At 41.6% G+C, this 13861-nt stretch overlaps 1 protein-coding gene across 3 annotated transcripts in view; it reads right to left on the minus strand.

Annotated features, from left to right (window-relative positions):
- Nucleotides 1–13861, minus strand: part of LOC146861373 (troponin T, cardiac muscle-like) — a 195709-nt gene that overhangs the window by 133136 nt on the left and 48712 nt on the right. For all 3 annotated transcript variants that reach the window (XM_085645676.1, XM_085645675.1, XM_085645674.1), the window contains exon 2: nucleotides 5147–5200. In XM_085645676.1, coding sequence (XP_085501802.1) covers nucleotides 5147–5181 — 35 coding nt within the window. In that variant the 5' untranslated portion in view covers nucleotides 5182–5200. The remainder of the gene's footprint in view (nucleotides 1–5146; nucleotides 5201–13861) is intronic.

Genomic DNA, 13861 nt, shown 5'->3' on the forward strand with positions numbered 1-13861 from the left:
TATCCAACACTTACCCTACTGTTGCACCCCCTGGAGTTAGAATAGTAATTTTTACCCCTACACTATCCAACACTTACCCTACTGTTGCACCCCCTGGAGTTAGAATAGTAATTTTTACCCCTACACTATCCAACACTTACCCTACTGTTGCACCCCCTGGAGTTAGAATAGTAATTTTTACCCCTACACTATCCAACACTTACCCTACTGTTGCACCCCCTGGAGTTAGAATAGTAATTTTTACCCCTATACTATCTAATACTTACCTTAAATGTAATTTAATATTATGCGTTGTAATGGTATGCGTTGTAAAGGTAGTATGCGTTGTAATGGTAGTGCGTTGTAAAGGTATTTTTAAAAAATGCGTTGTAGTGTCATGCGTTGTAATGTCATGCGTTGTAATGGATTATGCGTTGTAAAAAATGCGTTGTAAGTGCATGCGTTGTAATAGTGTGCGTTGTAACGTCATACATCCCATTTAGGAGGATGCTACCTTTCTCTTCTGTATTCAAAAGGGCCGTGATCACTGAAAACGTACAGTGTAGGTGCGTTATTTTCGCTGACCGACATGCCCCAGGCAGGTGCATCTGTTTGCTCGTCAGACAGAGAATTAACACACTAGCGGTGGTTGGGAAGTTTGACTACATTTAATCCACTCCTGCTTGCCCTGAGCCTGTGGCACAACAAATATGGCTCCCATGCCTAAGCACCCTGTCACACTTCTGTCCCAGTCTTCAACATCAGTGGCCGAGACTCATTCAAGCATGGCATGCATCACTTTTTTGTATCACTGGGTGGTCTCCAAGGCCGTGTCTTTCCACAAATATTCCAGCTGTCAAACTTGTCGCATGACGCCAGACGGGTGCTCTGGAAAGCAAACCTCATTGAAGCTGTTTGGGAGTTGAAAGCTCACAGAAGGGCATTATTTATTTTATAAGTAAACACTGGGGATCGGATATTGGGGGTGCGCAAAATAACGTGGTGTATGGTTCCCATAAAGTTGGTACGTTTCAAGTTTATTAAAAATCTTTTATGACATGCCTTGAGAATTTAATCTGTCTAAATCGCTCATTTCTTCTGGTATTCTACAATCTTGCCGTGCTTATAGTGTTTCCTGTTCAAAAGTTATTCTGCATTTGTTTGGCGCTTTGCCATATTTGCTATCTGCATGCTCAGCATACATAATGTTGTTGTGTGGAATCTTAATTATATTTCATACTTTACATTTATACTACATTGGTTGGTACACATTCCTTATTTTTGGGATTGCATTATGCGCTGGAGTTGCCCATTTTCTTAGGTTAGCCTGGGTACCCCTTACATGAGGGAGTTCCCAGTGTCCTAGTGGGTGGTGGTCACCCATTTCTTGGTTATACATTACACACCAGTACATAAGGCTGATCTCAATGTTTTATTGGGTGGTGGTCACCTATCTTTAGGTTTGTAGTTACGCACCTTTCCTGAAGGGATCGACATATAGGTGGATTTGGTCAGTATTCGCATTGAACGTTACACCTCCCTTACACTTGGTATTACACAATGTGCTCTGCTTGCCCATTTTTGTGTGCCCAAGCATTGAAAATGCAATAGGTCTCGCCTTTGATTAAGTTAAAGCCATTTGCTTTGCTAATGGTATTGTATAGCAAAGCAAATGGCTTTAACTTAATAAAAGGCGAGACCTATTGCATTTTTAATGCTTGTTCTAGATATCTAATGGGATTCACCGGGTGCTTTTTTTTACGCATCCAATGTGAGTCAGGGGTGATGGGTAAAATGTTCCTAGGTATTAGTATTTTTGTTCAAGTTTGGCACAGAGTAATGTTTCCCTACTATGCTGACCATATAGTTCTTATATATTTGCACAATATCATGAACGACAGAGCCCTGCCTACATGACCTCTCCAGGTGTGCGCAACGCTGGTTTGCGCTTAAAAAATGCATATCTTGGAATGTGAGAGGGCTTTCGAACCCCAGGAAGGGTCGTCAAGTTTTGGCCTATCTGTCTAGACACGCTATCCAACTGGCTTTCCTCCAGGAAACACATCATGCACCGGCACCAGTACACGGGTTTGCGTCATCATGGGGCAATCACCGCTTCCTTGGCAGTTATAGTACATACCCCCATGGGGTTTGCATTTTGATCCACCGCTCGCTCCATTTTATGGTGATGCCTCCTATATGCAAAAACAACAATTGATGGATAGAATGCAGAACAATGTCATACATTCACCCCAGTACAGAGATCTGGGCCTAAATCCATCATTTTTTTTGCTCACCATGCCATTCCAGTTTGAACCCAACCATATGCAAATCAGTCTTGACTCTGTGCCTCATGGGAACAGTCCAGCCCGAACTGCCAAGCCAGGTCCTTACTGGACTGGAAACAAGCATCCTAGGACCGGTTTCGGGGTTTCACCCCTCTTCAGCCAGGATAGCTTGATTCCAGTGGCATGGGGAGCACGGGACTCACGTCTGAGCATACCCGTCCCACTCGGGGTGACAAATGCAAAAACAACAATTGATGGATAGAATGCAGAACAATGTCATACATTCACCCCAGTACAGAGATCTGGGCCTAAATCCATCATTGGGACCCGTGCTCACTACGCCACTGGAGTCAAGCTATCCTGGCTGATGACGGCTGATAGCCAGAAACCGGTCCTAGGATGCTTGATTCCGGTCCAGGGAAGACATGGCTTGGCAGTTCGGGCTGGACTGTTCCCATGAGGCACAGGGTCAAGACTGATTTGCATATGGCCATGTCTAAACTGGGGTGGTGTTGTGGGCAAAAGAACGATGGATTTAACCCAGATCTCTTGACTGGGGGAGAATGTCTGCATTGTCAGCATTCCGTCCATCATTTGTTTGTTGTAACGCCTCCTATATGGACACATTTCTCCTACACAGGATCTGCTGCTCCCTGATTGGGGCGCTCCCGGATGCTGCGACAGAGCTGGCCGACCTTTCCCTACTTACAATAGTCATAACTTTGCCAGACGGAGCACACTTGGTCTACCGATTATATCACTTATCTTTGACTCTCCACCCTGCGGACGGGGTCAAGGCGTGTACAGCCTGGGAGCAGGATTTAGATATACCATTGACTGACAAGATATGGTACTATTGTTGCACACAGACACGATATATATCAAATAACCACTGCCACAAACTCTTACATTTTAAGTACTTACACAGAGCGTACATAACCCCATGTCTGTTAGCCAAGATGGATCACAGCACCTCACACGCGTGTGTTAGGTGTGCCGCTGCTAACGCTGATTTCTCACATCTTGCATGGAACTGCTGGCCCATTCTTGCATACTGGGGGGAGGTTTTTCGGCACTTATGCCTAATGATCGAACGTACCTTGCACCCTGCACCACTGACAGCACTGCTGGGATGTGTCCAGCCTTTGAAGAAAAGTATAAGGCGATTTAGAGCAATCGCCCTATTGATTGCGATGCATCAGGTTTCCCTACACTGGGGCAGAGCACAAACACCGGCAGTGAAGGCCTGGCTTCGAGACCTAGTTCATTGGGACATAATGAGCGATACATATGCCACGTTGCCACCGCCATCCTTGTGTCCACGGGACATTTGGCAACCACTGAAAAGTTATTTACAGACGTACCCCCTGGAGGGGGACTAATAATCCTGCAGGGCTCGTCGGGGACATGCCTTGACTTGTGTGCTACACAGGGGAGTTGAACTATGGCTGGACACTGTCCTTTATCAATAGTTATTAGACTAAATGCATACTCCAAATACAAAAAGATCTGGGACATTGACTATGTTGGATAAGTCATCTTGTAGAAATGAGTGTTATTATCTTGATAAGAAACACTCTGTACCTTGTTTTATTGTTGGGTGACGTTATTTATTATCAACGATCAACTCTGACGGATTTGAGAATATGTACCTTAACAGATGCTGACATGTATTGTTATGCATTACAAATCTCAATAAAGAAAAGTTTTTTTAAAAAGTGCAGCTCATGCAGGGGTTACAAATATTTTATGAAACCAGCGAGCTTCTTCAAAAAGCCAAAACATATTAGGCCCACAAAATGCATCCATTCCTGTCCCGCTCAAGCAAGCACTAATCTGTTCCATACCGCTCCCCCAATGGCTCACTAAGCATGACAGGTATAACCTAACAATCATTGCATCCCACTCCACCAGGGAAAGAAGAGGTTCTGCTCTACACTTGCTAAGGTCAGGGAACGCTTAAGGAAGATGTAATAGGTTTTTAACTGCTTCCTCAAGCCGGATCTGACGTTTTATCTTCATCGCTCCCACTATAGTGCAAAACGGAGCTTAAGTTATTCACAATTCAAGTCTCACTCAAAGAGGATACTTTAACAGAAAATAATATAAGAAATAAAAAAAATAAAAAATTGACATCTTCCAAGGCAAACGTTTTCTTAGGAGACAGAACAAAATTGTACCCATTTTACCCATATAAGAGGAGGCATAGATGTGGGGGAGGTGGCTTGGTGTAACTAGAGTTTGTCAAAAGGGAAGAGATGTTTTTGTAGGAGGAGGAGATTTCTTTCCAGTTACATCTGATAGTGTAAACTGTTTCATGGAGGCTGACCTCCACATGACTGTCAGAACTGGGATGGGGAAGACAGACGAGGAGGTAATTTGAGCTTTATTAGCTTTACTGTGAGTAGAGAACACATTTTACTGATGTTATACAACCCATAGCAACATGCTTGCATGTCCGAAAACATCTGTGTTGGGAAAGTCAAAAGTGAATCAAAGATTTGTGATTCTTTGACACTCACTAATGCAAGGGCAAATCACTTACCTCCAACTTCGAGCACTCCCATGCCTAAGGCTGGGCCAACCCTGGTCTCTGTCAATGATCCAATTGCCTACTCTGTGAAGAATCCAGTCCCCGTCACCTCATCGAAGACCTACATGCATTTCAAACACTGCCCTGTCCCAGGCTCTGCTCTGACAGGCCCACTTCTTGATTCTCATGGATACATATTCACAATAATATTACACTTTTTCATGTACAAAGAATCCTCCGATTATCCTTAGGTAGACTGGGATGGCTTGCCAAACGGTTTCCTCTAATCTACAACATTAAGCTTTCTCCCAAATGTTCCAGTGACTGATTAGAGAACAACACTCACTCGTACTCCTCCGGGACATCTTCGATCTCAGCCATGGTGTGCTCTGCTCTGTACCTGAAACAGCAAACACGAACAGTGTCAGACCTGGTGTTCTGACCTTTGGTCAGGAAATGCATTGCAGAGGGTGATCATTCTATGTCTGCTCCATGGTGCTTTTACTCCTCCAGGGCACATTCTATTCTTGCTCACTTTAACCCCTTCGCCGCGGCAGGAATTCCGCCGCGGCGCTGGGGGGGTTTGGGGGCAGGTGCGGTGGCGCTGTGCTCGTGACGGAACCACTCCGTCACGAGCCACGGTTGAGCTGTGCTCATGACGGAGTGGTTCCGTCACGTCTCCGCCCACTGCGCTAATCGCCTGCACAGGCGGGGAATTAGCGCCGCGTGGGCGGAGCGGCCCCCAACAGCCGCAGCATGACGGAACCACTCCGTCATGAGCACAGCGCAACCGTGGCTCATGACGGAGTGGTTCCGTCATGAGCGGGGAAGGGGTTAATCATATCATTGAACCTAAACGTTGTATACAAAACAATACCTATCTGTGAAGTGCTCTAAACAAACTCAGATATCTATCAATGTTTATAAAAAATAAAATCAATCATACAGTCTTCAAAGATCAAAACAATCCTGGATTTTCACAAGAAGGGAATTTGACAAGAGATTAATTTAGCATCAAACCTATAGGTTGAAGTACAACGACAGCCCAACTTTTCAGACTAATGGAAGAGGAGGCTCTTTGTTCTACAAGCACATATTAGAATTTTAAAATGGTCGGTTTTCTAAAACTGAAAATAACACAGACTGTGCTTAGTTTGTAAAATAAAAATAAAAATAGTGTAATGCCGACGGTTGTTCTTAGGAGGTCCCTATCAGCGCTGTTTGAAGCTGTTGAATGCTAGCCTGCTGAATCTCAAGGATGCTTCATCTTGATTCCAAGCCATGCCTCTTTTTTCACCAATCTTCAGTTCTGGTCTATTTATCTACCTCGTGATGTTTCTTGTTGATTCCTACTTTTTAAATTTGCCACAGTGCTCATATGTTTAGCAGCCCCCATCTTTCTCCATTTTCAGCTTTTAGCACTGTTGCTTTGATTTAAAAACAGTCATTGTGTAAAATAAATTGGTTATTATTTGGGGTGGGTCACTACCCAACTCAAGGAACAATCACAATCCTTGTCAGAGAGTAAAACCCTTAAAGTCACTAAATTAACCTGAGCTCTATCCCCGCTAGCTATGGTGCAGATCAGACCGGCTTTACTTGTGCGAAGTGTGAAGAATTCATACAGAACTAAAACAGTAATAAAGTCCAAATGCAAAACAATAAAAATCTCTAATTGAATTAGAAAAGTAGTCACATTTATTATACAAAATGACACCAAAAAGACAAAAATCTAAAAAGGGAACTAGAGTTATGAGTTTTTGAAGTTTTAAGTAGGAGTAGAAACACAAAGCACCAATGATTATCACTGGTTGTGGTAGACAGGGACCTAGGTGCAATTTTATGATGGCTGTGAGTGCAGGTCGGATACGCCAGGTTCCTCCTGATCAAAGATTTTACCTTCTGACTTAGTCCTTTAAGTCCCAATCCACCACAGGTGTGCACTTCTAGAGTCCCACTGACCTTCAGTGGAGGCACATAAAGACTCGTAGATTGTAAGGCAGAGGCCAACAGCAGGATCCAGTCCAGGTCCAGTTGCCACTGGTCAGTTGGATACTTCCAGGAAAAGGCCTCTTGTAGCTTGATGCATCCCTATAGCTTGAACAAAAGATCCGCCTTATGACCCTTGGATTCCACTTCTTGGTTCTGGGTACAAGAGAGATCAGGTCTAATCCTTCAGAGCTCTTCTGAGGCCACAGAAAGCAGGTCCAGTGTTCATCTGATCTTCTGCAAGTCCTTGAAGTGTTCTGAAGTGGGTGCCTAGAGGTGCAACATTTATTCCTGGAACTAGCTAGTGGGTGGAAATGACTCCTGGGCATGCCCTAACCAATGGGGCAAAAGTTCCTCTGGCCAAACCTACCCACTTTTGGAATTCTCAAGATGGCGAACCTAACCAACGGGGAAAATGTTCCTAGGGCCAAACCTACCCACTTTTGAAATTCTCAAGATGGCGAAAGTCTTCAACCACACTACATTTGAGCTCTAAGGGCTGGGGCTGTGTGTGAGGGCATCCACTGTACCCTCAAAATACCCAGAGACAGAAATCTGGTACGGCAAACGTAGAGTCCTTCAGCAACCAGACGGTGGCTCCACAAAAATTGTCTTGGAATCCTGTTCTCTCCCTTCTCAAATGGGCCCCAAGTGTTATGTGTGAAGCCAGCGGAAATGACAGGCAGGGCTCCATAATCGAGCAATATTTGATACTAGAGTGCCAAAAAGGATGCCCACAGCCCCCCACCCTGCATACTTAGAGGTGTCATTGCTGCCCATTCAGGTCAGCATATTCTTTGCTCCTGGGAGGCAATTCATTCCTATTCACACATAATAAAGGATAAGTACGGCCCACGAAAAGCCAGATACCCAATGTAAATTAGCCTCCAGGAATTTCAAGCAGTGAAAAGGGAACTTTGTAAAAGTTACTTTTCCTTAATATGTATTAAACATCCAACTTAACAACTGAATAGGATTTTTTAAATAACTATTTAAAAGAGTTTATTAATAACAGTATAAGTTTTTTAATCTGTACTCTGGTTTTCTACATAGGACAGCTAAGCATGCCATAGTGAAAAACAAATGTTCGAGTGCTAATCACTGTAAGGACATGTTAACACTATATTTCTACATGTCCAATTTTCAAATACCATGCACCCTGCCTTGTGAGCCACAGGGCCTACAATTGGGCTGACTTATCATTATTTAAAAGGTTGGTTTGGACTTGTCAAAGGGGTTAGTTTTGACCAGTAGAATTGCAGTTCTTACACATCTATCATTAGGCTACAATGGTAGGTTTGATGCCATGTCTACACTGCTACTGTAGTGAATGACACAAGTGGTGCAGCAGTCCAGTAGTGGCATGTAACTTCCAGTCCCTTGGTACATTTTGTGCTAAAGTCAATGGACTCATAGGCAAGTTAAATGTGCCAATTTGGAGTGTGGCAGTTCTACTGTGTGTAAAGGGGGAGCACAGCCTCTACTACTTGTTAGAAGGGTTAAAGTGCACAGAGTTCTAAAGCCAGCTAAAATATAAGGCCCACCAGAAGGTGAAAATCCGGGGTGACCGCGCAGGAAAGGCAGATTTTCAACCTGTTTTATGTAAATAACTACTCTCTTTTGTATTGAGGCCCTCCAAAGCATTTCAATGGAAAGATTAAGTGGGACCAATACCCCATTAAAAGCTAAGAACTATGAAAAGATGTTTAAAACTGATAGTCAGTACCACTGTAGCAATTAATATTTAAAAAACAAACAAAGGTCGAAGTGATGGTATAGATATCTATAGTAAAACGGTTTTAGCTTACTTTAAAAAAGAAACCCTAGTAATTGACTGAAAAAAACCAAAGGTTAAAGTGACAATATAATTAGGTGTTGAAATAACACAAAAACTAACCTTGAAAAAACAAATGAACCACTGAAATTCACCAGTTACAGTTTACGACCGAACTTTAATTTGCGCCCCAATCGTGCACTGCTTATGACCACCATATCACGGATGATATCTCAAACTATATAATTGATGACATCAATAATAAGACTGATAACACAATGATTGTTTACACCATAGAGTTACTGAGTATACACTTGTGGATCCATAGCATAGAAATAGCATAAGCCTTGGTGGCAATAGTAACTGTGCATGTTGAAAGTTAGAGGATGCATGTGATGGAGCGGGTAGTACAACATTTTGTATACCTCCCCTATCCTGCATGAAAATACTAATTAAATAATCTATTAACTATAATATTATTAAATGAGTTTGCATGTTTTATTAACCAACATTATTAACATTCGAATTACACGTGGGATTTGCATTTGAATGGCTAAAATAACCTTTATGACTAAAATCTGTACGCATATTCACAGTAGTACATGTGGTAATTAGAATTTTGCATGATATATGTTGCTTTTGTAATGTTGCCCAGAGGAGGACCGAAAAGGTGAATATAATGGCTTTAAATGTTGCTATACGCTAGATAAATGCAAGCACATAGAGGGATTAGTAAGGGGTTAACATTAGATTCATTATTTCAATTTATTAATTACACTTTTGTGTTTGTTTCGCTAAAATTAGCACTTGGGCCTAAAACCAAGATGGCCGCCGACACCACACGACGAAGTGGCCACTGCCCCACGAGGCGCGAAGTGAGATGCGGAAGCGCAAGAATTCTCCTAAACCTCGTCACGACCTTTGGTTCGACATGTACTAGAGCAAGGACAGAGTGGGCAACCAGCCAAGCATAGAGAACAATCAACCTTACAATAAAACCGGAAAACGTTGACTTTGGACAATCTCATGACATCACCCCTTGAACTGAACAGAAAACTCAAACTTGACATCGGAAGATCTCAACCAGCCAATCACGACTGCCCAAAATTATTAAATTGTATCTTCTCGATTTCATTTTATTATAAAGTAGTAGAATAGAGAGGGACCTCTATCTCTATCTCCTTCTTACTGACGCTGATGCTGACGTTCGGGCTGACGCTGACGTTTGGGACTGTAACCTGCCGAGCTAAGAACTATTGAGCTTTGGCTTGCTTTCGGACAATTTACGACAAAATTATACAGAGCCAATGAATTAGAGGACTCCAATTAGCCAGATTAGGTAAATATGATCTTCTGCAATTTACTGAAATATTGATATAAAATTTCTAAACTTTGACAAGACAAATGCGAATTTAAAACCATTATGAAATATTAGATAAACAATTATTGATTAACGAGAATTCATGATTCATGAGTTTCATTTAAAGGATAGATTCTGAAGTCTTAAAATGTGTTTTAGCTGGTTCTAAAATCACCATCAACCAATCCAACTAATTTGATCCATTGATCGAAGAGGGCCTTGAAGTTTGGGATTAAGGATCTATAGGCAAAAGGGCGTTAATGTATACATTTGTAAATTACTTTTCCTTCCCTATAGGCTATAAGGTGTTTCCCCCACATGTCCGGTGCTTGAATCACTCATCCCTCCTGTGTGTGGACTCTTGAATAGGTTGTGTGAGTGTTGGTGTTATGGGCCCCACCAATTAATGCATGTATGAATAAGTGTGTGTAACGACGAGTCTGCGATGCAGGGAGGATACCGGTATATGTTGTTCCCCATTTCCCAGTTTAGCGCTGGATCAGGGAGGATACTGGTATATGTTTGTTCCCCATTTTTCCCGGTCTTCCGCTCCATCAGTTTTTCTGGCAGCAAGATGATGGTTTTTATTGTTTTGGTTTGGTGATTTTTGCTTGTAAATTGCTTATTGATTATTGATTGTGGATAAGAATTGGTTTATGTATTAACACTATGTTGAGTTGCGTTGAGTTCTATGTTGTTTGATGGCTTCTGGGATGTAGGAAGTCGGAAGTTTGTAACGGTTCCGTAGTAAAGCAGAGGTAAGCGCTGCTCTCGGGAAAGAAGGAATTCTTGTAAGAAAGGTCATTAACTATTCTTTTGTTAGTGAAACAGATAATGGTGGCGTTTTTAAGTCGCTACTTACAGAATTTTAGTAAAAGTGAATGTAAAAAGTTTGCAGAAAAATTTTGTAAAGGAGGGGTCAGCAGAAGTAGGAGCAGCGAGAAAAGCTGACGTCAGAAAGACTGCGCTGGGATTGGCCAGTCAGTAAGAAACATAGACGCTCCTGATTGGTGCGTTAGTGTATGACGCGCTGAGAGTGGAGAATTACAGGGTGACGTAGACGCTCTTGATTGGTGCGTTAGTGTGAGTCACACTGGGATTGGAGAATTACAGAAGTGACATAGACGCTCCTGATTGGTGCATTAGTGTGAGTCACGCTACGATTGGTTAAAACAACAGAATAGTTGTAGGGAAAATCTAGCGATACACGGAAGATAAAATGATGTATTACGATCCACCAGAAAAAGAGAAAAAGTCCTGGGTTGGAAAGATCAAGTGTTTATTTAAAAAGGACAGACCGATTGTGACCAGAGAGGGACAATTGCTTCCCCTACCAAAATCACCCGCATCCTTTATGGTTGCGAAATACGGATATCATACATGTATTTGGTTGGACAATTGGGCAAAGTATACAAAAGATGATGGAGTCTTAGCATTTCCAGAACATGGTTCATTTAATTTAGCGGTTTTGAGGAATTTGAGAGAAAGAATGATGAATCTAGAACCGAGACCTAGATCAACACAGTTTGAAGCACTGACTGAATGGGAAGATGAGATGCATAACAGGGAACGACAGAGGAGTGGCAGAAGGTATAGATACATGTTTGGTAAATCATATGGACAGGAGAATCATGATGATAGAATGAAAAGATGGCGAAGTGCAAATATGGCTGATGGTTTATTCCCTGTGAAGACATACTGAAGAAGTCAGCAGTAGAAAATGTATGGAAAAGAGAACTAATGTCGAGTCAAAAGGATATGGTGTGTATGAATCGGAGGATGATGTTCTTGACGACATGTTTTATAAAAATCCACCTCCTTATCAGTCAGATTCTACCATAGTGACACCAAGTGCCCAAATGAGAGAGACTTCACAGAATATAACATTTGAATCAGTATTACCAGAGACAGGAAGGAACAATCCTTTTAAATAATTAGAGTAAACGCAACATGGTAAAATGGGTAATGAAAATTCAACTGAATTAGCAAAAACCACTTTAGAATTAACTGAGAAGATTAGGGAATTAACTAAAAAATTAGAAGCCGTAACTGTTCCAGTGACCATAGGACCTGTAATGCCTATTTTTGATAAACAGAAGGATAGTAAGCATTGTCTGACGATTCCTTATAACAGTAATAAACAAACAGAGAGGTCAGAAAAGAATATAGACAAGAACCCATGGAGACAAACAACAAGTATATTAGAACAGAGTACATCTAGAAATTTGACAGTAAATCAAAGTTTAGTGGATAGGATAATAATGACGACAGAATCAGTCCCAGGAACACCAGAGAGATTAGAGCAACAAAATACTGAGAAAGATAGTGTAGGTCCTACTTCAGAAGAATTGAGTGAATGGCTAAGGAGTTTGCAGCAAAAAGATAAGGAATCCCAATCTATAGATGTGGCCAAGTTAAGGATGGTTTTGGAAGAATTAATAGTAGGGACTATCCCCACAGAAAAGCTTAAAAATTATCAGGATGAAGAATTAATATTTATATGTAAAAGTATAACCTGGAGAGCAAAAAGTCTACATGAAAGACTAGAAGAAGTGGCAAATGAAATGGGAATAGAATTTGAAAGGGTAAAAGCTTTACAAAAGCCATACAGATAGATTTTTCAGAAAAAGATATTGAAAATCTGAACACCACAGGAAGAATAACTCAAATTAAAGACATACTCATTTTGTTAAGAAAATGGGGAGACGTAGACAAAACATTTGCAGCTTTCCCCGTAAGAGAAAAAGTAGTGACAGAATGTCCCATGAGAGAAATTCCAGGAGGAGGATGTGTACATGTTCCTTGGACTAGGCAAGATATTTTGTCATTTACAAATGATTTCCCTCGACTACGCGAAAAGCCAGTCGAGTGGTACAGGCAAGTGAATAAATTTGTAAAATTATCGAAAGTTTTATGGATTGATCTAAACAGTCTATTTGACATAATAGTACCAGCAGATCTATGGACAGAGTGCAAGTTGATGATTAATTGGCCTACACAAGAATACCCTAGGGATCCAAAAACAAGAACCCCAGATCCGGAAGTTATGAAAAAATATGAACAAGTAATTGTTTTCCTGAAAAACAAGGTACCTCCCATAGAGACTGATTGCGTAAAAATAGATCAAACTCATCAGGAGACTAAGGAGTCAGTACACGCATACTACGAGAGGTTAATTCTTGCCTTTAAACAGTTTAGTGGCGATGAAAACGTGAGTGAAAAAGATTTAAGTCACTTTGTATACCGATTTGTATATGGTTTACGTCCAGAAATCAGTGAAATGATTAAACATCATACAATAGACTGGCAGAATAAGAAAATAGATGAAGTACTAAGACATGCAAAATATTTTAGTGATGAAATCGAAGCCAAGCAGCGTAAGTTGAAAGTAAAAGCCTTGTGGGCACAGGTAAAGGTGGCAGAAAGACAGGAAGCTCAGTTGGCCGAACAAGCAAATAGTGCAGGATCAAAACATAAATTTAATGCTGGAAAAGGTAAGGGACAGTTCAATATAGAAGAAGCCAAAAAGAAATGGCCATGTCACAATTGTGGAAGAATAGGGCACTGGAAATCCGAGTGTAAATTTCCCCCGAATACTAACAGTGATAATGCATCATTGAATCCGCAGGTGCAGAAAGAGGTGAGTTGTCAACTGCAGCAACAGCAGCAGGTTGTTACCCAACAGAATCAGGCGCCAAAACCGCCTTTTCCACAGAGCATAAGTTCACAGAAATAGAGTAATGAGACAGGATTCTACTACGAAGAACAGGTAACTAAGCTAGCGCTGTTTCGCAGTATTGGCTAAAACGCGATGAGAGTGAGTCAGAAGAAGGTTATTGACAGTGCCGAAGGGAGGAAGAAGAGTGCGTACTTGGTGCAACTCTAGAAGTAGACCAGACAGGCCCTTTTGTGGACGGAAAGGTAAATGATGAAAATAT

The sequence above is a fragment of the Triturus cristatus genome, chromosome 3_1 (assembly GCF_964204655.1).
Source record: "Triturus cristatus chromosome 3_1, aTriCri1.1, whole genome shotgun sequence".
Classification (NCBI taxonomy): Eukaryota; Metazoa; Chordata; class Amphibia; order Caudata; family Salamandridae; genus Triturus; species Triturus cristatus.